This window comes from Clytia hemisphaerica, unplaced genomic scaffold (assembly GCF_902728285.1).
Source record: "Clytia hemisphaerica strain Z4C2 unplaced genomic scaffold, Clytia hemisphaerica genome assembly, whole genome shotgun sequence".
Lineage (NCBI taxonomy): Eukaryota > Metazoa > Cnidaria > Hydrozoa > Leptothecata > Clytiidae > Clytia > Clytia hemisphaerica.
In genome coordinates, this window is record NW_027103553.1 from 182,835 (window position 1) to 205,075 (window position 22,241).

The following is a 22,241-nucleotide window of genomic DNA, read 5'->3' on the forward strand; positions in this document are numbered from 1 at the left end:
AAATAAACAAAAAGCAAAAAAGGTTACCTTTCATAGACCCAATGTCAAAGCCATCATCACTACAAAAAAAGATAATCCGATTTTAAGAAGAGTATGGTGAAAATATCATGGTTACTTCTCGATCTGCGATTATGATGTTCGATTGACAAATTCAGTCATCTTGGTAGAGGGGAGGTAGCGTAAAGTGAGACACCTTCAAATAAACTTGGCATGGAAATATTTGACTTTAGGAAGATTTAGTTTCCTGTTAGTTATAAACTAATATAAACTAAAAATATCTGTAGGGCAGGAGGAACACCGCCATCTTGAACCTTGTTTGGTCTTTCAGAGTATAGCCCATATCGTACGGAATCGAAGACGGTTTGAAATGAAACTTAAACTTTGATTTAAGCTTATGTTAAATGAAGATTTGAAGGCCTGGAAGATTGCTGTTTGTTGTAAGTATTCATTATTTTGTGACTCACAAATCATTTCAAGAGCCATACCCATACCTAACCTTATTTGCCGAAAAAACAATAGACTTTTTCATAAATGACGTTACGAACATCACTTGCCTCGTTTTGAAATTATTGTCATGATGATTTACTCCCAGTGGATTTTATTAAAACTACTTTATATTCATAAAAAATCATTTAATATCTCAAGGGACATAATCACCATGGTAATTGTTTGAATACGTGGCAAGTGATGTTCGTGACGTAATTTATGAAAAGGTCCATTGCGATACCTTAATGATTCTTCCAACACCTCACTCAAAACATCATATTGGGGTGGTTGTTGACTTTGACTTGAAGATGTTGATGCACTCGTTTTCCCTTTCATCATCTTACAATTAACACACCAGTTGCCTCGATGTGGGTATGCCACTATGCTACAATTGTTTGCCATCTTACGACCACGTGATAATGATTTGGTTGCCATGTCAACGCTATTACACAACGAAGCTTGTTTACATAAAATCATTGCAGCGCGAAACTCGTTGAAATTCGATAAACGTGGAATGGGCGGTGGGCACACGATTTGTTCAAAATGGAATGTGAAATTGACCAATGTAAAATCATTGCTATTCAAAGTTGCAGAAATGACGAAAACACCCGAACCCTCTGGTGCGTAACCGGTCGCGAAGATGTCTTGCGTGTTGTGAGGAACGTTGGGTCGTGTGACGAGCGACACGAAAGCTACCAATCGATCTGTACCTAATTGGACAGCAAAATTCTTCATGTTTAGAAACTCCACTGCATCTTTAACGTAAACAGCTCCAATATTTTTCTCTGGCGCCCTCTGTCGTAAAAATTTCAAACAATTTCTAATAGTGCAAAATATAACAACAGTCAAGGACAACAAAATGATTATTTTAGATCTCTTTTTTAGTTATTTTAAGCTGAAGATCACCACAGGCCTCAGTAGCTCACCCTACTAGATTACTGCCCTGTATCGCAAAGTACCGAGTTTATGTATCGGAGGATATCGAGGGCGACGGTAAGTGAAATCGATACAAAACAAAGTCGATAGTTGATGTATTGCTCTATGTCGCCTTTGCTCACCTAAATAGACGACGGTATCTTGGTGTTTTTACCGTCGTCGAGCAAAGTGGAATTTGCTTTGCTTTATACCGTCCCCCTCGATTTATCTCGAATACATAAACTCGCTAGTATGTACCCAACCCAGGAGCACTGTAACTGATGCCAAACTAATTTAGCTTACTTTATTTCTCTCCTCTTACCTGTTGAGACACAAAAACGTTTCCCTCCTTCAGCTACCTTAAGGGAACTAATTTTGGCGGGAACTAATTTTGGCGGGAACTTATTTTGACGAGCGGCAAAAATCCTGAAAATTTTTAATTTTGGCGAGAACTTATTTTGACGATTGATGAATTTTTTTAATTTTGGCAGGAACTAATTTTGGCGAATGACAGCGTAAATCTGTTCTATTTTGCCTTATTTGAGGCCTTATTTGTGAACTCAAGAAGTTATTTAGGCAAAATACCAAGAAATTTAATTTTGGGGAGAACTTATTTTGGCGAGTGAGCAAAATATTTAATTTTGGCGGAAACTAATTTTGGCGAATTTTGTCTAAATTCGCCAAATTCGCCAAAATTAGTTCCCGCCAAAATAAGTTCCCTTAAGCTATATTTTCTCGTGTTCTTTGACTTTTAGCAAATTGAATCCTTCCCTACTGGAAAGAAGAAAGATAAACTTAAAGTTTGGTAGGTCGTTTATCAAATTTGGTTCATTGAATCAAAAGTTTTGATAAAATGATTAAAACGTTACTTCCAGATATTGATCAAAAACGTCAAATATCGCCATATCATTTTTTTTGTTTAGAAACGACAATACTGATTTGAAATCATCAAGGAGGCGATGATAACTCATTCAAAGAAAAGCGAAACGGTTCCATGAAAAGGATACACGAATCGATCATTGACCAATTTCCGTGTGCTTGTTACACGAGGAAACAACTTATAGATGGAAGTGAACCAACGTGGCGATAACACACGATTCGTGTAAGCCTGGAAACTATCCACCAGGTCACCTTTCACTACGGAACATCTGTCTTCCGGATCGATCTCGTACTTGTTCAATAACCTGCGTTATGAGAGGAAGATAAGTTCTGCTTAAGTGGATTTTAGTAGTGTTTGCAAGGTAAGAAAGCCCAACGTATTTCAAACTAGCACTCAAAACCAGCGCTCTTCAACTCTCCGTTATAAAAGTTATAAAAGTTTGGGCACTTTGAACCGAAATAAAGCCGAAAAAATTATTTTGTACACCGTCAACCTGTTTCCTTTTCACTGCATGTTCATAAACACCGTCGTTTCGCATAAGATTCTACTTCCTGCACTAAAATCCCACTGACTTTTACGGCAACTTTCTGCTGTTTTTCCCGAGATAACCGGCATGAAATTGAAAAAGGTTTATTTCTAACGGTACGGAAAATCTAACGAAACAGCCTAACTTGCCGAAGCTTTCCTGCTTTTTTCCTGATAGAAAAGTGACAGTTGAATCTTATACAAAACGATAAACGGTAAACTTTAGGACACGTGCAGCTTAAAAGAAGCAAAAAGGAAGAGACTCGATCCTTACCACACGATGAACTGATCCAGATCACTTTTCTTTTGCTCCAAAGCGTTATGGAAACTTGGGCTGGCCGGTGATCCATGCAATATCTCAACTTCGGATGTCTCTTGTGAGTCGTTCATGACTTCCCTGAAATTTTCAGCAGATTTATAATATTCAATCATTTACCTCCGAGAATGTACTACTTAAGCCATTTTGAGTCATTTCTCTGCTGTTTCATACAGAGAACATGAAGTCAAAACAGAGAGTACGGTGGTCTTTAGTCAGTATAATCTTTATTAAGCTGTCGATAATGTTGTAACTTTACTTTTAAAGGATAGTTTTCAGAAAATCGTACGTTTAGAAAGCGATAATTTGATTGCAACGAAGAAACACAAGCCTGGATAAACTTCCCTTTAAGTCGTTCTTCAAGGAAAGTGGATTTCAAACACAAGCTTTTCATTGGCACAAGAAAAGAAAGTCGATTAATTTTCCCTAAAATCCCTTTAACATAATATAAGATATAAGAGTGAAACTGAGAAAATGAATATATTAAATATTCTCACATTGCATGACATGAAGAAGATGGTTTATCTTCGGACACAGGTTGTCCGACAGATGGTTTGGTTGGCGAATCACTGGCGGAATTTCCCGGACAAGTTTTTTGTTGGAATGTTTTGAAAGATGCTGCAGACGTTATCGTGTTAGGCCTGAAAAACAAAACAAACAGTTTTAATGCTCTTGTACAAAGTATCTTAAACAAAGAAACTCATTCTTTGTAGGGGGGGATGTTATTTTGCAAAAATGGCATAAATTCTTAACCCATTTGTCAAAAGTTGCCTTTGGGTATAAAAAGAAGAAAAAATTATGTTAAAACCCTGTGGTACCCTTTTCAAGGTTGCCACGGGCAGGGTGCCACCTTGGCTCCGCCAGCAAAATCGAAATTTCAAAAATTTTCAAAACATAGTGAAGTGACCCCTCATTTGAAAGGTATTTTCATGCTGGTTAAGAAAATCAATATAATGAGGTTGAATAACACTGTCACAAAAAGTAATTTCCAACAGTTGGCAAAATTTTGAGGATTTTGCTAAAAACGCAATTTTTTGATCGTTTTTCTTAAGTTACTTCTTGTGAGAGTGTCTTTCACCCTTACAATATTGATTTTCTTAATCAGCATGAAAATACCTTTCAAATGAGGGGTCACTTCGCTATGTTTTAAAAATTTTTGAAATTTCAATTTTGCTGGCGGAGCGGTGGTGGCACCCTACCCGTGGCAACCTTGAAAAAAGTTCCACAGGGTTTTTACATGAATTTTTCTTCTTTTTATACCCAATGGCAACTTTTGACAAATGGGCTTAAAAAATTAGTCCTAACATCCCCCCCTATTCTTTGCCACGGAAAGTCATGTGACATCCTTTTTCAAACAATAAGATTTAATAATTTCGAGGGTAAAATAAACACTATGGTTTAACTCACTAAAAGATTATGTTTACTGAAAACACATAATTAATCTTTAGTAAGTGTTCTGTTGTACCCCAGTTCTGACGTCATGCCGTGGCGAAGAATACAATTAGAAATTTCACTTCTTAAGTTTAGTTTAGTTCAGTCTACTCCATGATATCAATCGATCGATAGAAAATTAAAAAACGGGAAGAGTTAAGTAAACTTACTTGACATTTGGATTAAGGCCGACGGTCACCGTTTTATTACGGAAATCAACCGGCCCGTACGGCGTGTGAAGACATCCCTTGGTGCGCTCGCTCCAACAAATCGGATGCACTTCCGTTGAATTTTTATCGAAGAATTTCCTCTTGCTTGTACCATCGAAAACCAACATTGCGATGCGTCCGAAAATTTCCGCTACCGTTCCGACGCGCGTCGTTTCGCCGTCGACGGCCTCCATTTTATGTGCCAGACGGAAATTATTCACACGGCTCCTCTGTAAAATTCCAAGATATCAAGAAAAATTGTTATATTTAATTTGGAACAAAGCATAGTGTGAAATCTGGGGGGTCTGAAATCTTCCTTGGCATTCTTTTCAATCTGAAAGAAGCTTGTCGCCCAAGGTCTTCACGCTTTGTTTATTCATGGGAAATACTGAGTCATTTGATTGTTAACAAAGCAACCAAAAAGGCGCCAATCCCCCTTTTCTTGCCAGTCCCTACGAATAAGTGGCACCTTATGATCTTTGATGGGAGTTCTTTTGAAAGTGGTACCCGCAAAGAAGCCGTTGCAAGGTGGGTTAAAATAAACGTCTAACAAACGGCGCTACATCATCAAAAGTATTCGAGGAAAAGTAGATCTAGCGCTCTCGATGCATTTACACATACGACATTAAAATAAAACTCCGATCAAAAGAAGATTTTACTTGGCCGGTACTGAAAAACTGCCTCCAGGGTCTATAAAGCTCAGTGACTACAAAGTTTTCAGAGACACGAACCTTGCTGTTATTTTCAATCATGCTGTCTTTATTTCTGATCATCTCACCTTTCTCGTTTTGACCTGTTGAGAAAATAATTGCAGCTGTTCAAACGAATGATCGAAACTAAAGAGTTGAGTTGAGATGCCTGACAGTTGGAAAGAAAAACTATAATTCAAAGTTTTTAATTAAAGTTCACTTCTCACATCCATCAATTACAATTATTAAAAGTTTGTACGGTGCCGCAATAGCGGAATAACAGAAAAACTGGTACCTGTAAAAGTCAATTCCAGGCCTCTTGATTCACAGTAACCATGGAGATAAATGTCCGGACAATCAGCGTATCCGTATATTGTTTTGCTTGGAACATGCGGAAGAAAGTCGGTCGTCACCAAAAAGTAATACGGACCAAGGGATTTGGTGACCTTGGCCGGTACAATTAAGTCTTGACGTTCTGGATGTATGACTTCGACTCGGTCACCCGGTACAAAACTGTGACATCGTAATTGACGACGATTCTCAGGCTGTTATATACAGAAAAAGAAATTTAAAAGTATAGGTTGACTCTCTCTAATTCGATCTTCAAGGAAACAAAAATTTTATTCGAATTAGAGAAATATTCGAATTACAGAGAGTACTTTAAATCACTATCCAGCTGAGAAGGCAGATAGTTCAGTTCGAATTACAGAATGATCAGAATAATAGAAATTCGAATTGGAGAGAGTTGACGAATTTCCCTTGATGAAAAAAGTCTAGCATAGAGAACATTGAACCAAGTCATATAAAGTCTGGATCCTATCTATTGAGATTGTGATTAAGTCGAAGAGTCCGATTTGTAAATTCAGTAAGGTGACCCAATATATATAACTTAAACTACAGTAACAGAACATGGTATTAATCTTCTTGGACATTTCAAAAGTATTCTTACTGATGGTCTTAAATGAAAGAAAACTAGATTTATCTTCGTTAGATATTTGCAGTCAAACTAATAATTTGTTGACATGTATTTGTTGTTAAACCAATTTGTCAACAGTTGCTCTACTCTCAGTTTTTTCTTTGTTCATAGCATTCAGTAACAAGTCGCATGATTCGTCAAACTGTAGTTAGAAAGCAATTTTTCAATAATCAATCATTTAACTATACATGCAAAATCTATTACATTACCTTTTTGAAAAGCTCCTCTGGGGCGGCTAGGGCGCCAGTGAGGGTGGTGGATAGGAAGGCTTTCCATTCGTCATGTGTGCATGTTATCCCTGGAGAGAAACACAAAAAAGAAACATGAAATCATCATGTCCACTATGGGAAAGAAAGGGGGAAACTTTAGCTTTTCTTTGTTAGGGAAGCAAAATTTAATGTTTTCTGCTTTTTTCAAAATATTGTTTTAAAACAAAATTGTTACTCCCTACATGATACGCCACTTTTCAGATACACGAAGGTTGCTAAGTATAGAAAAAAGGTTATTGTAATGAATTGTCAAAATCATTTCTAAGCCTGATGGCAATTCAGTTAAAACTGCCAGAAACGGAACAAAAATCCGACTTGTTTTAATAGACCTTTTCATAAATTACGTCGCGAACATCACTTGCCTCGTTTTGAAATTATTGCCATAATGATTAACTTCCAGCGGGTTTTATTACAACTACTTTCTACTCATAAAAGCTTTTCCCATGGAAATTGTTTTTGAATAGGAGGCAAGTGATGTTCGTGACGTAATTCATGGAAAGGTCTATTGAGGGTCCTGGAGGGTCATTTTGTACGGAAGAACAGTTGAAGAAAGCTTTGAGACCATGTTCAGACGTTACGGTTCTGTTCCGTTCCGAAACGAAACGGTTCCGAAACAAGTGTGAACGTCAAAATTCGAAACGTCAAAACAGAAGACGTTTCAAAGGAAAACAGATCGAAACGCTTTCGCTTCACTTTTTTCATCAGAACGGAACTGCTCCGTTTTCTTGCTCCGAAACGTGCCGAAACCAATATGAACCCACTCAATCCGTAACGAAAATCAAACCGGAGCGAAACGGAACAGTAACGTGTGAGCATGATCTGAGAGCATCAAATAACTCATTGGCAGTGTTGTAATGTTGAATGTGCCAAGTGTCCTCTTAAAAGCAGACTCTTAAAAGATTACTTCATCGAAATAGCGTGCGAATTGTAAACTAACCTGTGGGCGGTTGCAGATGATAATTATTCCTTGCACACCATCCAATAGGAAACAATTCTTCTGCTTGGAAATTACACCAGAAATCGTGAGAGGGGTCAGTCCCAAACCCATCATAACGTAGACAAACACGATGTGATTGTAAGTTAATGATGGTAGCTACACAATAATTGATGGGGTTATTGATGTCCAAGCATTCAATTTTCATGCCTGCTTTTATACCGCTGACATGGTTTGTTACCTTGAGAAATGAGAGAAAGGTTTTTGGGTAAGAATGGAAAGGCAGATTATCCAGAGGCATCCAGAGGCGTCCAGCGTTAGTCTTGCTTTGGGAAAATCCGTGTTTGGAAGGGGCTCAAAAGTTGCTGGAGAATATGCAGAAATATTGAATTTCTCAGAAAAAAAGGACATAAAAATCCTCGACGATCCCTGCAGTGTAGTGATCCCTGTAGTGAACGGTCATGCTCTCGGATAACTGACGTGTCAAGGAAAAAGGGGCGTTTTGAATTTTATGGCTTAATCTTTTGGCTGGCTAATATTCTTGTGGTTTTTTTCTTATTGTTATTTGGCTTGTTGTATTGATTGGTTTTGGTAATATGAGTCAAGCAAAGACAAGGAGTTCTACTGAAGTCACAAAAATGTTTGAAGCCATTGACAAAAAACTTGAAACTGTTGCTTCGAAGGATGATTTAGCTGAAATCAGAGATCTATTCCAAACTTTAAATGACAAAATTGTATACCAGGATGCAAAGATTGCCTCTTTAGAAAAGGAATCTACTAACCACGAAGAGAGAATTCTATACTTAGAGGAAAATTTACAGATCCTTCAGGATAAAAACGCAGTACTAAACAGTTCAGTAAACTTTTTAACAAAGCAAAATGATGCTCAGGAGCAATATTCACGCAGAAGCTGCCTGAGGATCAATGGAATTCCAAAAGATGTAAACGAGTCAAGTGCAGATTGTGTGACTAAGGTGACTGAGGTTTGTAAGGATTTGAATATCAACTTAGAGGCAAGTGACATTGACAGGGCCCATCGTGTGGGAAAAGATCGTAAAACTATGATTGTTAAATTTTACTCCTTCAATAAACGAACAAGTATCTACAAAAATAGGAAAAATGCTACGAACAAAAATATAAAAGTTTATTTGGATTTGACGAAACAGCGTCTCAAATTGTTGGATGAGGCCAGAGAGTTGATCACGAGAGATTGTAACGTTGAGTACGTATTTGGAGACATCAACTGCAATGTGGTTGCGAAATTGAAATCCTCCCAGTACAAGTTCTTCGACAACATTCACACGTTCAAAGATATGATTTTGCGTACAGAGTAGTCCTTCTTTTGTCATTGTCAACACCCTTGATGTATAGCATCTATGTATCTTTGGTGACATAATCTGACATAATCTTGAAAACATAGAGTTTTTTCTCTGTTGTGTTTTTGTTTTGTTTTTCGTCAAACTCTATTTTTTTCCTTATAACATTTTTTAAAACCATCTGCCGTTTTTGCATTTTATATAATGCCCTTTTTCTACACTGAAAGTGATTATTAATTGCTTTTCTTTTGTCTTTTTATCACCTGCACTTTGATTACGGGTGTGATTATCATTACATTTGTGTTCGAGTATTTTCTACCTAATTACTTTTTATCAACTCTTTTTTTTTCTATAATGTCTTGTCGTATCTTTTTTACTATTTTATGTGTATGTTGGAGCTACATCTGTAAGGTTTGTTTTGGTTTTGGATTTGTCGAACCGGATGGCTTGATATGGGAATAAGTCTACAGCAGTATAGACCGTGCGTTGGAAATTTTAACTCTTGCAAATATCTTTTCGGGAGAGTAAGCCTGAGTCTATGTATTAATCTTATGTTTTGGGGGTTACCAAATCTTCTCCCCTATCGTTATCATCTTTTCTGGTTACAATATTTTTATACACTTTTTCAGCTTAGCCTTCTCCTTTTGGCAGGAGATATTGAGTCTAACCCGGGGCCGAGAGAGAAAGATAACACCTTATCAATTTCTCATTGGAATCTAAACAGCGTTTGGGTTAATAAATTTTCAAAGATTGCTCAAATTACTGCCTTTCTGAGTGCTCACAAGTTTGATATCTTCTGCGTTGGTGAGTCGTTTCTCGATTCTTCTATCGAGAGCGATGATTCGAGGTTGAAGATAGAAAATTATGAGTTGCTCAGATGTGATCACCCATCTAACTCAAAAATAGGTGGTGTTTGTCTTTATTATAGAGAGGGTCTTTCTGTTGATAGAAGGCCTGAGTTGTCTTCTCTTGACGAGTGCCTTGTTTGTGAAGTTAAATCTGGTTCGAAAAAACTTCTTCTTTGTCTTCTCTACCGAACTCCTAGTCAAAATGCAGAAGAATTTTCTGCATTTAAACAAAAATTGGAGGAAACTATCAGAAAAATTTATAATGTTTCTCCTACTTTAGCTATTTTTCTCGGTGACTTTAACGCAAGAAACTCAGTTTGGTGGACTGGTGATATCACAAATTCTCAGGGAGAGGACATTAGCGAGTTAGCTTCACAATATGGGTTACATCAACTGATTGATGAGCCGACTCATCTTCGTCCTGGGTGTTCTCCTTCTTGCATTGATCTTATTTTTTCATCTTCGCGGACTCCTATTTTAGACTCCGGGGTTTTACCTTCACTTAATCCACGTTGCCACCACCAGATACCCTTCGTAAAACTAAACTTTCAAACTACATTCCCTCCAGCCTATAAACGCAAGATTTGGGACTTTTCTCGTGCTGATGAGAGGGGAATCGTGCTTGCCCTGAATGCCATTGATTGGGAAACCTCCTTTCTGGGACTCAACGTAGAAGATCGTGTTTCCCTTCTCTCTGAATATATACTTAATATTTTTTCTAATTTTGTTCCAAATAAAACTATCACCATCAGAGACAAAGATGCGTTATGGATGACTCCTGAGATAAAGCAGATGCTTTTGGATAAGGCTAAGATATATCGTCGTTGGAGAAAATGGGGAAATCCTTTAGATGGTCAGGCACTTGTTGACATGGTTGACAGGTGTAGATTGGCCATCAAGACTGCCAAGGATAACTATTTTTCTCGTCTTGGCAACTCTTTAAATGATCCAAACATAGGAAGTAAGAAATACTGGTCTACTCTGAAGCAGTTTCTGAACGTACGTAAAACCCCGAAAATTCCACCTATTCGAAATGAAAGAAACGTCCTTGTAAGCGATGTTTCTGAGAAGGCCGATATTTTCAACTCTTTTTTTTCAAACCAATGCTCACTTATCGATACTGGCAGTGTTTTGCCACCTGAACAATTTCTTACTAACTCCAGACTCGATAATCTTGTATTTGAAGAAGAAAAAATCGAGTCTATTATTAATTCTTTGAATGTTAACAAGGCCCATGGGTGGGATAATATTTCTACTCGTATGGTCAGAATCTGTGGTAAGTCTCTAGTAAAACCTTTGCTTAGTATATTCAATCTTTCTATCAACTCTGGCATCTTCCCATCACAGTGGAAGAAAGGAAACGTGGTTCCTGTCTATAAAAAGGGAGACAGGAGCATAGCCAAAAACTACAGACCAGTGTCTCTTCTTCCTGTGTTTGGAAAAATATATGAAAAGTGTATTTATGATACACTTTACAGATATTTTGAAAATAACAACTTATTTTCTCCTTGTCAGTCTGGTTTTCGGGAGGGGGATTCCTGCATTTCTCAGTTGTTATCCATAACGCATGATATTTATACAGGGTTTGACAAAGATCCTTCTCTAGATACCAGGGGGGTGTTTTTAGACATTTCAAAGGCATTCGATCGGGTGTGGCACGATGGCTTACTCTTTAAACTCAAATCTTATGGGGTGACTGGACCGTTACTTTCCTTAATTCGCAGCTTTCTTGACGATAGGCATCAGAGAGTTGTGTTGAATGGGAAAACATCTGAGTGGAAGCGAATCAATGCAGGGGTACCTCAAGGCTCGATTCTTGGTCCATTGTTCTTCTTAATTTATATTAATGATCTTCCAGAAAACCTTGAGTCAAAACCCAAGATCTTTGCTGACGATACCTCTTTATTCTCTCTTGTGATTGATCAACTCTTGAGCCTTGATGTACTTAACAGAGATCTCTCCAGGATAACTGATTGGGCTCATCAATGGAAGATGTCTTTTAACCCTGACCCATCTAAGCAAGCTGTTGAAGTCTATTTTACCTGTAGACTCACTCCTCCTAATGCTCCAGTAATATCCTTTAATAACTCTAATATCGCGACCAGTGAGTACCAGAAACATCTTGGTTTAATCTTAGATTCAAAACTTTCTTTTGATCGCCATCTAGATGAGAAGATACAAAAGGCCAATAAAGGAATTGGTCTTATTAACCGACTTCGCAAGCATGTGCCTAGGAGATCTCTACTAACCATTTATAAATCCTTCATTAGGCCTCATCTTGATTATGGTGATATCGTATATGACCGCCCAGGAAATGCTACCTTTGTGCAGAAGCTTGAATCTATTCAATATAATGCCTGCCTTGCTATAACAGGCTGTTTTCGTGGAACGTCTCAAGAAAAACTATATTCAGAACTTGGTCTTGAAAGTCTTGCTGACAGGCGCTTTGCTAGAAGAATGACATTCTTCTATGGAATTATTAACAATTTAGCCCCTTCGTATTTATGTAACTACCTGCCAGTAAGACTTACAGCACCAGGTGGCCTTAGAACAAGAAATCCTATTTATCCTCTTAATATACGAACTGAACGTTTCCGTAACACTTTTTTTCCGTACTGCATATCTCAGTGGAATGTTCTGGGAGGTAATATACGAGATCTACCTTCAATTAAAACTTTCAAAAAAGCAATCTATGAATTTTTGAGACCCAAGCAATCCCATGTTTTTGATGTTCCTGACATTCAAGGAGTGATCTTTCTTAATCGACTTCGGGTCGGTTTCAGCCATCTCAACGAGCATAAATTTAGACATGGCTTCCGCGACACTTTAGACCCTTTCTGTGGTTGCCGAACTAACTCTGTTGAAAACACTCAACACTTTCTTCTGCACTGCTCTATATATTCCCATGCAAGACAATCTTTGTTCGACAAACTTCAGACCCTAGGCATTATTTTTCATCCGCCACTTAACCCTCCTTTTTTCTGTCGGCTTTTATTATATGGGGATGAAAGTTTGACTTCAAATCTAAATAAATCTATTCTTTGTTCTGTTGTTGAATTTCTTAACGAAACTGGAAGGTTTAGCGGTGCTTTATTTTAGGCTTTTACCTAACAACTGTAGCTTCCTTCTCCAAGATTTTTTCTTTTTATTTTCTTTATTTACTTATTTATTTATTTTTTACATAGTCTAGTACCTCTGGCGATATAACGTTAGTTCCTAGCGGGGGGAGGGACTATATTTTATGTTTAAGTAATGTTTTGTAATATATGTTCGTAGTGTACACGTGTCTTTGTTTCAATAAAGAAAAAAAAAAAAAAAAAAAAAAAAACGATCCCTGCTTCCAACAAGAGTGTACTTTGTTTATTACTTATTAAAAGTCTCTCGTGTCTCAAACATCCCTGCTTCCAACAAGAGTGTACTTTGTTTATTACTTAATAAAAGTCTCTCGTGTCTCAAACATCCCTGCTTCCAACAAGAGTGTACTTTGTTTATTACTTATTAAAAGTCTCTCGTGTCTCAAACATCCCTGCTTCCAACAAGAGTGTACTTTGTTTATTACTTAATAAAAGTCTCAAATGAGGAGCAAACGTAAACCTGGAAAAACTCCAATCAAACTATGTATTTGGAAATAATACTCAAACCATTAAAAATTTTCATTCTGGAATGAAAAAAAAACAATTGTACCTGGTAGAAAGCGCCAACTGGGGCAGCTTTGTCACGGATCACTTCACGATAGTAATTCCAATCTTTCTCATTTGAAAATACATCTGAAATAAATCAATGTTAAAAAATTCATGTTAAATAACACAAAAAAAGAGAAAGAAGAAATCCAGGGAAAAGATGGCACCCTCCCTTATCTTTAGGTAGACAGCAAAGAAAAAGGGAACATTATTCATTCCAACAAGTGGTTGCAGCACAAATCTGGAGTCTAAGGGGAAAAAGATGAAAATTCAAAGGAATTGTATAGTAATATCATGGCGTCCTCCAGCTTTTTGGTCCCCCCTAATATGAGCTAAAATCCCCCATCTGGCCTTTCCCCCCCACCTGTCTTTAAAATTCGTGCTCCCCCCCCTAACTGGGAAACCCCCCTAGCCGTATTGTATAAGGGTTGCGAAGTGATGATCCAGACTCGCCTCAATTCGCAAGCTACTAGAGCAAAAAAAAGACTCTCAAAATCCCAAGAAAGACAGGCTCATAAGCCTGAATGCCCAAACACACCAGGAAGGTCTGTATTTATCCTATTACTCCCCCCACTAGGTAGAGGACTGAATATACCCCCTATTCGCCTTTCTCCCCCCATCAAGCTTGAAATTTTCACTTCCCCCCTGGCACCAAAATCTGATTCCCCCCCCATCTTCCTGGGGGGGGGATGATCCCATGAATATACTTATGCATTAAAATGGACATGCCTTTCTAACCATTCACTGACACTGTAAGTTGGTAAAATCATCAGCAAACTAATACGTAACATGATTCTTTTGCCCGCTAAAGCTTTAGTTTAGACGGCCCACTTAGGCAGATAGTTAGATGTCTAAAGTCAATGTATTGTCCTCTTTAGATAGCAATACAATGTTTTCTTTTAACCCTATTAACCCCAACCTTTTTTGATTTTTGTAGCCCCAGAGGGGGGCTAGAATCTACCACGCTCGATTATTTTTTATCTAGAAGAGCTATGGTCATATTAATTGGTACAGATGTTCTCCATCAGAAGTTATCACAAAGTTTTAGCCAATTTTAGCTTGGTTTTATGTCCATAAAGTCATTAAACCTGATCTAGAAGACCTATTAGTACTAGTAATCGTATGGTTTGGAGTGCAATTAACGATTAATCACGAGTAACAAAGGAGAAAATAGTAATTTGCACGAGTCCGAAGGACGAGTGCAAATTACGGTATTTTCTCCTTTGTTACGAGTGATTAATCGTTAATTGCACGACAAAACATACGATTTCGAGGTAATCGTCAGTAAACATTCGAAAACCTCCTTTTTTTCTTTTGTTTAAAAAGAAAACATTGCAGTGTAATTTTTCTTTGTTTTCAATTAAAAGAAGCTATTGTAACGTAAAATTTCTTTGTTCTTTTTTATATTGAAGAAAAAAAATGTCTTTGTTTTTTATTATATAGTAAAAAAAGTCTCTGACACAGGACTTGGGAGAGAAAAGAATAAGGGGACAAAAGTGTCCCCCCGCCGAAGAGTGCAAAAAGTGGTAATAGTGCAATTAACGATTAATTGCACTCCTCTAAACCAATCAGATTCGAGTAATTTTGCACGGCTGACGATTACCCTAAAAATTTCCAGAAGTAAGTCAGAAAGTTTCAAATCGTCTCAAAAACTTTTCTCTGAGATATACACAAAGGAACACCAGTGTGGTAGATTCTACCCCCCCCCTGGGACTAATAGGGTTAATTTTTGCTTTTCTCCTACTAAAACAATTAGAATAGGCAGGGCATAGAGTCGACTATCTAAACTAGAGCAAATAGAGAAATGGGTAACGACTTACTTTTGACTTTGACTTTGCCAGTCTCTGGACAGGTTGTTTCACTTGGTACCTATTAATAATAATAAGCGATGAAAATTTGAAAGATTTTGAAAAATGCTAAAACATGAAAAGTCTACAAGTATAAAAAACGAATGACTCCTCATTTTTCATGATTAGAGAAATACTCTTATGTAAACAAATTTTTTTTAACAATAAAAAAACAGCAGATAAGAAAACAGTATCTTACCATTTTGTTTGTCTCCACACATATTTTTGAGCAATAACTTGATGATCCTCGCCGCAAATTCTTCTGAATGATTCCTCTGCAATATTTGCAAGTGTTGAATTTGAGCGAGCAATCATTCTCTTCTTTATTATTGAATAATTCTTCTTCTTCTGGGAGTGAAGGCTACAAATAAAATTTCAATTACAAAAAGCTGAACTCAATTCCTTATATTTACCACTTCTCTTAATATTGTTGAATTTCTGTTGTATATAATTCATCCTTCAATATTTTTTATAAGAATATGATGGTTATTGATGAATCAAGTTTCATTTCTTAAATACTCGGTAAACTTTATCCTAGTGACGGGGGATAGCAACCCAACCCATTATGGAACGAGTCCTTCTTACGAAAGAAGAATTTCTCCTTTAAGTAGGAACACTTAGTACTCTCCAGAAACCATAGTTCCAACACACAGTGAGTCACCATGATAGAATAGGAGAGCCTAGAACGGGATGAGAGCCACAGCGTCTGGTATATCACTCACGCTGTTTGTGGATAGCAGAAAAGCCATCTTTAATGAACTTTAAAAATTAGTTTTTAGGCAAGGACAATTACCGGTAGATACTACAGATCTGGACCTGCATCACACTATAATTCTGTACTGTACACATTTTTTTTTTTATTAGAACACCTAAAATTTGGCTGAGCCTGGATGTGCTTATTATTTTAGCAATTTTCAGCCTTAAATGTTCTTAAATGCGTTCTTAATTTTTCAGACTACTCTAAATCGACAATATCATGCAAAATAAAGAGCATACAAAATTTGACTCTCGATTTTAGAAAATCCATGCCTAAGTTGTAGTTTCTTGTCATTTTTTCCCAAACTGAGGCTGGGCATGTTCTTACGATGTTCTTAATTTTTTGACGAATTTCAGCCTAAATGTTCTTATAACTGGGTTCTAATAAAAAAAAAAACGTGTATACACACAAAATAATTATGTTTGGTAACCCAAAGAAAAACACATTTTGGGTTTGATGGCAATTGCTTCCTAACTATATGTATATACACAAAATACTTACATCAACAAGGCTCACATTTTCCTCCTCCATCATTGATTACCCTAAAAAGAAATTCAAAAGATTTCTTCTGGTGTTATCAAAAAAATCATATCCATTACTAGCGAAATATTTTCTCTACTATCTAAGATTTAAGACAAAAATTAGCGAAGGAAAAATCAAACCTTTTAAACACAACAACACAAAACAAACACAAAAGCTTTTTCCAACGAAAAACTAAATAAATTTTAAACCCTCACCCTTCCATATAGAAGCTTTTACTACTATACTAATTGAAATAGAAAATGAGGAAAGATAAGACAAAACCTTTAAATAAAACAAGAATTCACAATCTTTCATCCAAAGCCAAAAGATATATTCTTGTTGCCATCTTGTTTTAAATGAAAATAGACCAAGCAGCTTAATGCATAGTTATTCTAACTATGCACTAAGTTTTTTCTTGTCATTGTTTTGTCGTTGAAGTTTTTAATTATTCAACATAACATCCTGATAGTGAAAGGTCTACAGACCTTTAGGAAACTGTGACAGTCTAATGAATAACTGATTACTACAGCATAAATTACTTTCTCCAAGCAGTGAAAATATGATATGTTATTTTGTTTCTAGGCAACAGCTATCATGACCAAAAATACAAATAAATTAGATGAAATCATCATTAAATAAAAATATGATGTAGTAATTGGTCATTCAATAGACTGTCACATTCTCCTAAACAAATATCATTTCCTGTACTACCTTATTGGAACTAATTTTTGCGGGAGTTAATTTTAGCGTTTTTCGTGGTTTTTCATTAAAATTGCAAAAATTTGAGCCGCAAAAAAATTAGAAAGTTAAAAAACCGTGAAAATTAATTCCCGCGAAATACAATTTTTTCCAATTTTATAGAAAAAATTGAAAATTCCTTAGGAAAATAAAAGAAATTTTTCCAAAAAAGGGCAAAACCGCAAAAATTAAAACCCGCGAAAACTCCAGAATGAAAAAAACCATGAAAATTAAAACTGTGAAATGTAATTTTTCGGATATTTTCTTTCGATCGCAAAAATTAGTTCTGGCGAAAATTAGTTCCAATAAGGTAATACAGCACAAAAGGGAAACATATTACCACCAAAAAGATATGGGCGAAAAAAGAAACTTTTAAAATAGTCGTTTAGAAGTAAATTATCCCAGCATACATTTCTTTCTATCATAGCCAGTACAAACGGGATAAATCCCTTGTCCCTAGCTAGATGACAGCTGTGTTGTAAAAGATAAATCAAAGACGTTTACTTTAAAGCAACTTTGTTGAATATAAACCATGAGTGCTCATTGAATCTGCTCAGACTGACATTAAAGCTTTAAAAGAAGTTCTCTGTCAAGATCCTTGTAAACATACTCCAACAACAAGGGGATGCTGTGGTATAGTGGTCAATAACCTTGGTTACTGCACAGGCAACTGAGATTCGATTCCCACTTGCAGTGGTTTACTTGGCAAATGAATGAACCTTCATCGCCCGGGTCTATCCGGGTAGTTAGTCCAAGGTGCTGACAGGCGCTCATTGAAAGCATCTATAGTTGCAAAATTGGGCATCAAAGCCTCCGGCATCCCAACAACTATTACAGTATTAGCTAGGTAAAAATTAGGGTTTTTGAACATTTTTGACTGCAGGTTTTAATGATTGAGTATGTAGTATATTCTATGTAATGTTTGTTATCAAATTCACCTAACAAACAATCACACACACACACACACACACACACACACATACCCAACAACAACAACAAACGGCACAAAAAAATCTAGAAAAGGAGAAAATTAATAAAGGATAAAATACTTCTCTTTCTACAACTTCTTTCTTTAAAAGATGCAAACTGAATCTATTCAATGAAAAAAATGAAAGCATCTAGAACCTTAGTGTCTAAGTGTCTCTGTATATAATTCAATTAAATTGGAATAAAATTCTGAATTTTACTGATTTTTGTTCTTTTATCCTCATTTTGCTTTGAAAAAATCACTTTCGTTTTTCGCGCTAGAAAATTTTTTTAATTCATGCGAAAAAGATAATTTATGCAAAAAAACACACTTTGCCGTTCTGTAAAATAAACAACACGTTCGAAAAAAACAAGATGGTAATTTCAAAAGTTGATATAAATTTTGTTTTCCTTGAAATATGGAAATACCAACATCTTATTAGTTGTAACATCAGTAGTACATGTTTAAAATGGTAAATTATTGTAAAGATCAAAAAAGGTGTGGACGAAGAGAGAAATTAGTGCAAGAATGATAAAACGATCTTTCACCAAAACACAGCCTTCTTTTTTAGGATATAATAAGGAACAAAGGAAATGTTTAGAAATTGAAGTATTTCGCGTTTTTGTGGATGAAAAGGTCTCGACTTACCAGATATTTTTGCCTCCAAAACAGTAACTAACAACTGGCGCAATACCAGAAACACACACTCTATTGATAAAATTTATTTTGTATTAAATGCAAAACTCAATCAAATTTGTATCTCTGCTCAACACTGCCATCAGCGAAGACAACTAAAAGCAATCTCGTTTTTATTAAGTGCGCATGCGTCGGAAATCAATCTAAAACAATATCTTTAACATGATTGGTTAATTTGATTGGCCCAGGCCAAAATATGAAAACGAAAGTAGGAAAAGCTGAGTTACTAGCCTAGAGTGTGTTTGTCAAGATGGCTGATTTGTTTTGATGTTTTGGTTTTTGATCTAAAATTTTGTGTTTGATTTTCCATGTTTTTCATTGATTTTCTATACACCACCACCAAAAGCAGATAAAGATTGCAATTGGCTTTAACAGCTTGGTAAAATTTATGTGTTTCCATTTCAAGATATTTTGCATCGTTGACACAAGAAATCAACAAAAGAAACCAGGAATCCCAAGAAACCAATCAAAGATCAAAGACAGAAAGAGAAAAGCCGTAGTATAAAGTGGGAAAAAATTATTGTTATCGCCATCCAATCTTGGGGATTTTCCAAACTCAAGATTAAGTTGGCGAGTTTCATGAGTTTTCCTGTGGTATATATAGCTTGGCTCCAAAGGAGTCAACAAAGAATTCCGTAGGGAATTTCCCTTCTGTCCACTATTTCTCTCAGTTTGAACCACAAGTGATTTTGTGGTTTAGAGATGCTGGCTAAATCGATCTAGCCTGCCAGGGTGCAGTATGCAGTGCTGACGAGTCCCAATAAGGACGAAATGCATATGCTGCTCTGCCACCCAAATCTCCTGAGTGAATATAGTTGGACAGAAATTCTTATTTCTTCACATATATATTCTTTATCTCCTCTCATGCAGTGTTGAGGCTTTCCTCCCTCTTGAGACGGTAAAGCTTGGCTCCAAAGGAGTCAACAAAGAATTCCGTAGGGAATTTCCCTTCTGTCCACTATTTCTCTCAGTTTGAACCACAAGTGATTTTGTGGTTTAGAGATGCTGGCTAAATCGATCTAGCCTGCCAGGGTGCAGTATGCAGTGCTGACGAGTCCCAATAAGGACGAAATGCATATGCTGCTCTGCCACCCAAATCTCCTGAGTGAATATAGTTGGACAGAAATTCTTATTTCTTCACATATATATTCTTTATCTCCTCTCATGCAGTGTTGAGGCTTTCCTCCCTCTTGAGACGGTAAAGCTTGGCTCCAAAGGAGTCAACAAAGAATTCCGTAGGGAATTTCCCTTCTGTCCACTATTTCTCTCAGTTTGAACCACAAGTGATTTTGTGGTTTAGAGATGCTGGCTAAATCGATCTAGCCTGCCAGGGTGCAGTATGCAGTGCTGACGAGTCCCAATAAGGACGAAATGCATATGCTGCTCTGCCACCCAAATCTCCTGAGTGAATATAGTTGGACAGAAATTCTTATTTCTTCACATATATATTCTTTATCTCCTCTCATGCAGTGTTGAGGCTTTCCTCCCTCTTGAGACGGTAAAGCTTGGCTCCAAAGGAGTCAACAAAGAATTCCGTAGGGAATTTCCCTCCTGTCCACTATTTCTCTCAGTTTGAACCACAAGTGATTTTGTGGTTTAGAGATGCTGGCTAAATCGATCTAGCCTGCCAGGGTGCAGTATGCAGTGCTGACGAGTCCCAATAAGGACGAAATGCATATGCTGCTCTGCCACCCAAATCTCCTGAGTGAATATAGTTGGACAGAAATTCTTATTTCTTCACATATATATGTGGTATATATCTGTGGTATATATCTTGTCTGAGTGTGTGTCCTTTCTGATAAAAAATTGCTTTTTCAAAGTTGGCAATTCTATCCTTAAACAGTGCATTGGAATTCCCATGGGAATAGATCCTGCTCCTTTTTGGGCAAATCTGTTTTTGTACCATTTTGAATCTGAGTATGTCAAAGGTCTCATTTCTGCTAGTTCGCCTAGTGCCTATAACTTCCACTCTGTAGGTAGATTTATTGATGATTTGTGTGCCTTAAATGACAGAGATGAGTTTCATAATTGCTACAAACAGATTTACCCTAAAGAATTAGATCTCAAAGTTGAGCACCATGGAAACCATGCATCGTTTTTAGATTTAGATATCACCGTTGAAAACAATATTTTTAGATATAAACTTTTTGATAAGAGAGATGCCTTTCCCTTCTTCATTGTAAGGATGCCACATGCCGACAGTAACATCCCATCGTGCATTTTTTATGGATCCGTCTTTTCAGAAATTTTACGGATAGCACGTAGCACACTCATGTTTGAAGATCTGACTCCTAGAGTCACTGAGCTTTTCATTTCGAATGCGAAACCAGGGTGCTTCAAACGCTTTCTTGAAGAAGCAAGTTGTCAAATGTTTTTCCAGGTTTCCTGACTGTTTTATGAAGTATGGGAAAACCGTCGAAGAATTTTTACATATTTTCAAATTGTGAAATTGAAATTGTTTCTTGTGTATTGTATGTGTGTTTGTTTGTTTGTTTTTTCTTGTTTTGTTTCTTTTTTTTTTTTTTTTTTTTTTTCTGTCTAAAGAATTAGCATTAGCATCGGAGGTATTCATTTCCTACTTTTCTTTGCCCTGTGCAGTCCTCCCGTCGCGGCACGCCGAACCGGGTTCTCGGCCAACTTACGATTCTATTCTTTTCAGTTTTTGGGTGATTTTTTCTATTTTTATGTAAGATTGTGTTTGTTGTAGTGTCTGTTTGTTGTCTGTTATTTATTTGGAAGCTGCTGGTCAGTTCCTTTTTACTATGTTTTCCGAAGGCGACTGAGTGTGGGCCCTTAAACACGTGGAAAGTCACTATGCCAGTCACAAGTCTGGGACTTCGGGTTTTGTTTTGTTTATGTATCTTTTTTTTTTTTTTTTTTTTTTTTTTTTTTTTTTTTTTTTAAATTTATTTGATGTGTTTGCTTTTGTATTTGTCCCAAAGTTTTTTGCAATTCATTGTTTCTCCACTATTACTTTTCTTCTATCTTTATTTGGATTAGGTTTTTCTTTCACATACCACTATTTAAATTCCCTTTAACTTTTTGCTAAATTACCCTCTGTTTCGGAATGATTAAAAAATAAAAAATACCAAAAAAATCGTAAATACACACAATTAACAAAAATATTCTTAACTTTTTTCGTTTTTATCAGTTTGAGTTATTTATATATCAATACTTTTCTTTTTCTAAAATGACAGATATTACATATCTTCACTATATATATGAAGACTCCCCAGATTG

General features: G+C 36.5%; 1 protein-coding gene across 2 annotated transcripts in view; it reads right to left on the bottom strand.

The window, feature by feature from the left end:
* Positions 1 to 19,134, bottom strand: part of LOC136800349 (uncharacterized) — a 30,282-nt gene extending 11,148 nt beyond the window's left edge. The window contains exons 1-15 of one of the 2 annotated variants that reach the window (XM_067056984.1): positions 18,954 to 19,134; positions 16,580 to 16,620; positions 15,521 to 15,682; positions 15,295 to 15,343; positions 13,479 to 13,561; positions 7,634 to 7,871; positions 6,637 to 6,725; positions 5,747 to 5,996; positions 5,494 to 5,555; positions 4,724 to 4,992; positions 3,620 to 3,763; positions 3,081 to 3,203; positions 2,409 to 2,585; positions 728 to 1,306; positions 28 to 59 (exon numbers count right to left, since the gene is read on the bottom strand). In XM_067056984.1, the coding sequence (XP_066913085.1) occupies positions 28 to 59; positions 728 to 1,306; positions 2,409 to 2,585; positions 3,081 to 3,203; positions 3,620 to 3,763; positions 4,724 to 4,992; positions 5,494 to 5,555; positions 5,747 to 5,996; positions 6,637 to 6,725; positions 7,634 to 7,871; positions 13,479 to 13,561; positions 15,295 to 15,343; positions 15,521 to 15,682; positions 16,580 to 16,612 (2,290 nt within the window). In that variant the 5' untranslated portion in view covers positions 16,613 to 16,620; positions 18,954 to 19,134. Of the gene's footprint in view, positions 1 to 27; positions 60 to 727; positions 1,307 to 2,408; positions 2,586 to 3,080; positions 3,204 to 3,619; positions 3,764 to 4,723; positions 4,993 to 5,493; positions 5,556 to 5,746; positions 5,997 to 6,636; positions 6,726 to 7,633; positions 7,872 to 13,478; positions 13,562 to 15,294; positions 15,344 to 15,520; positions 15,683 to 16,579; positions 16,621 to 16,882; positions 16,903 to 18,953 lie in introns of those variants that run through there. The other variant, XM_067056983.1, reaches the window with a different exon arrangement.
* Between the last annotated feature and the right edge of the window lie 3,107 nt (positions 19,135 to 22,241).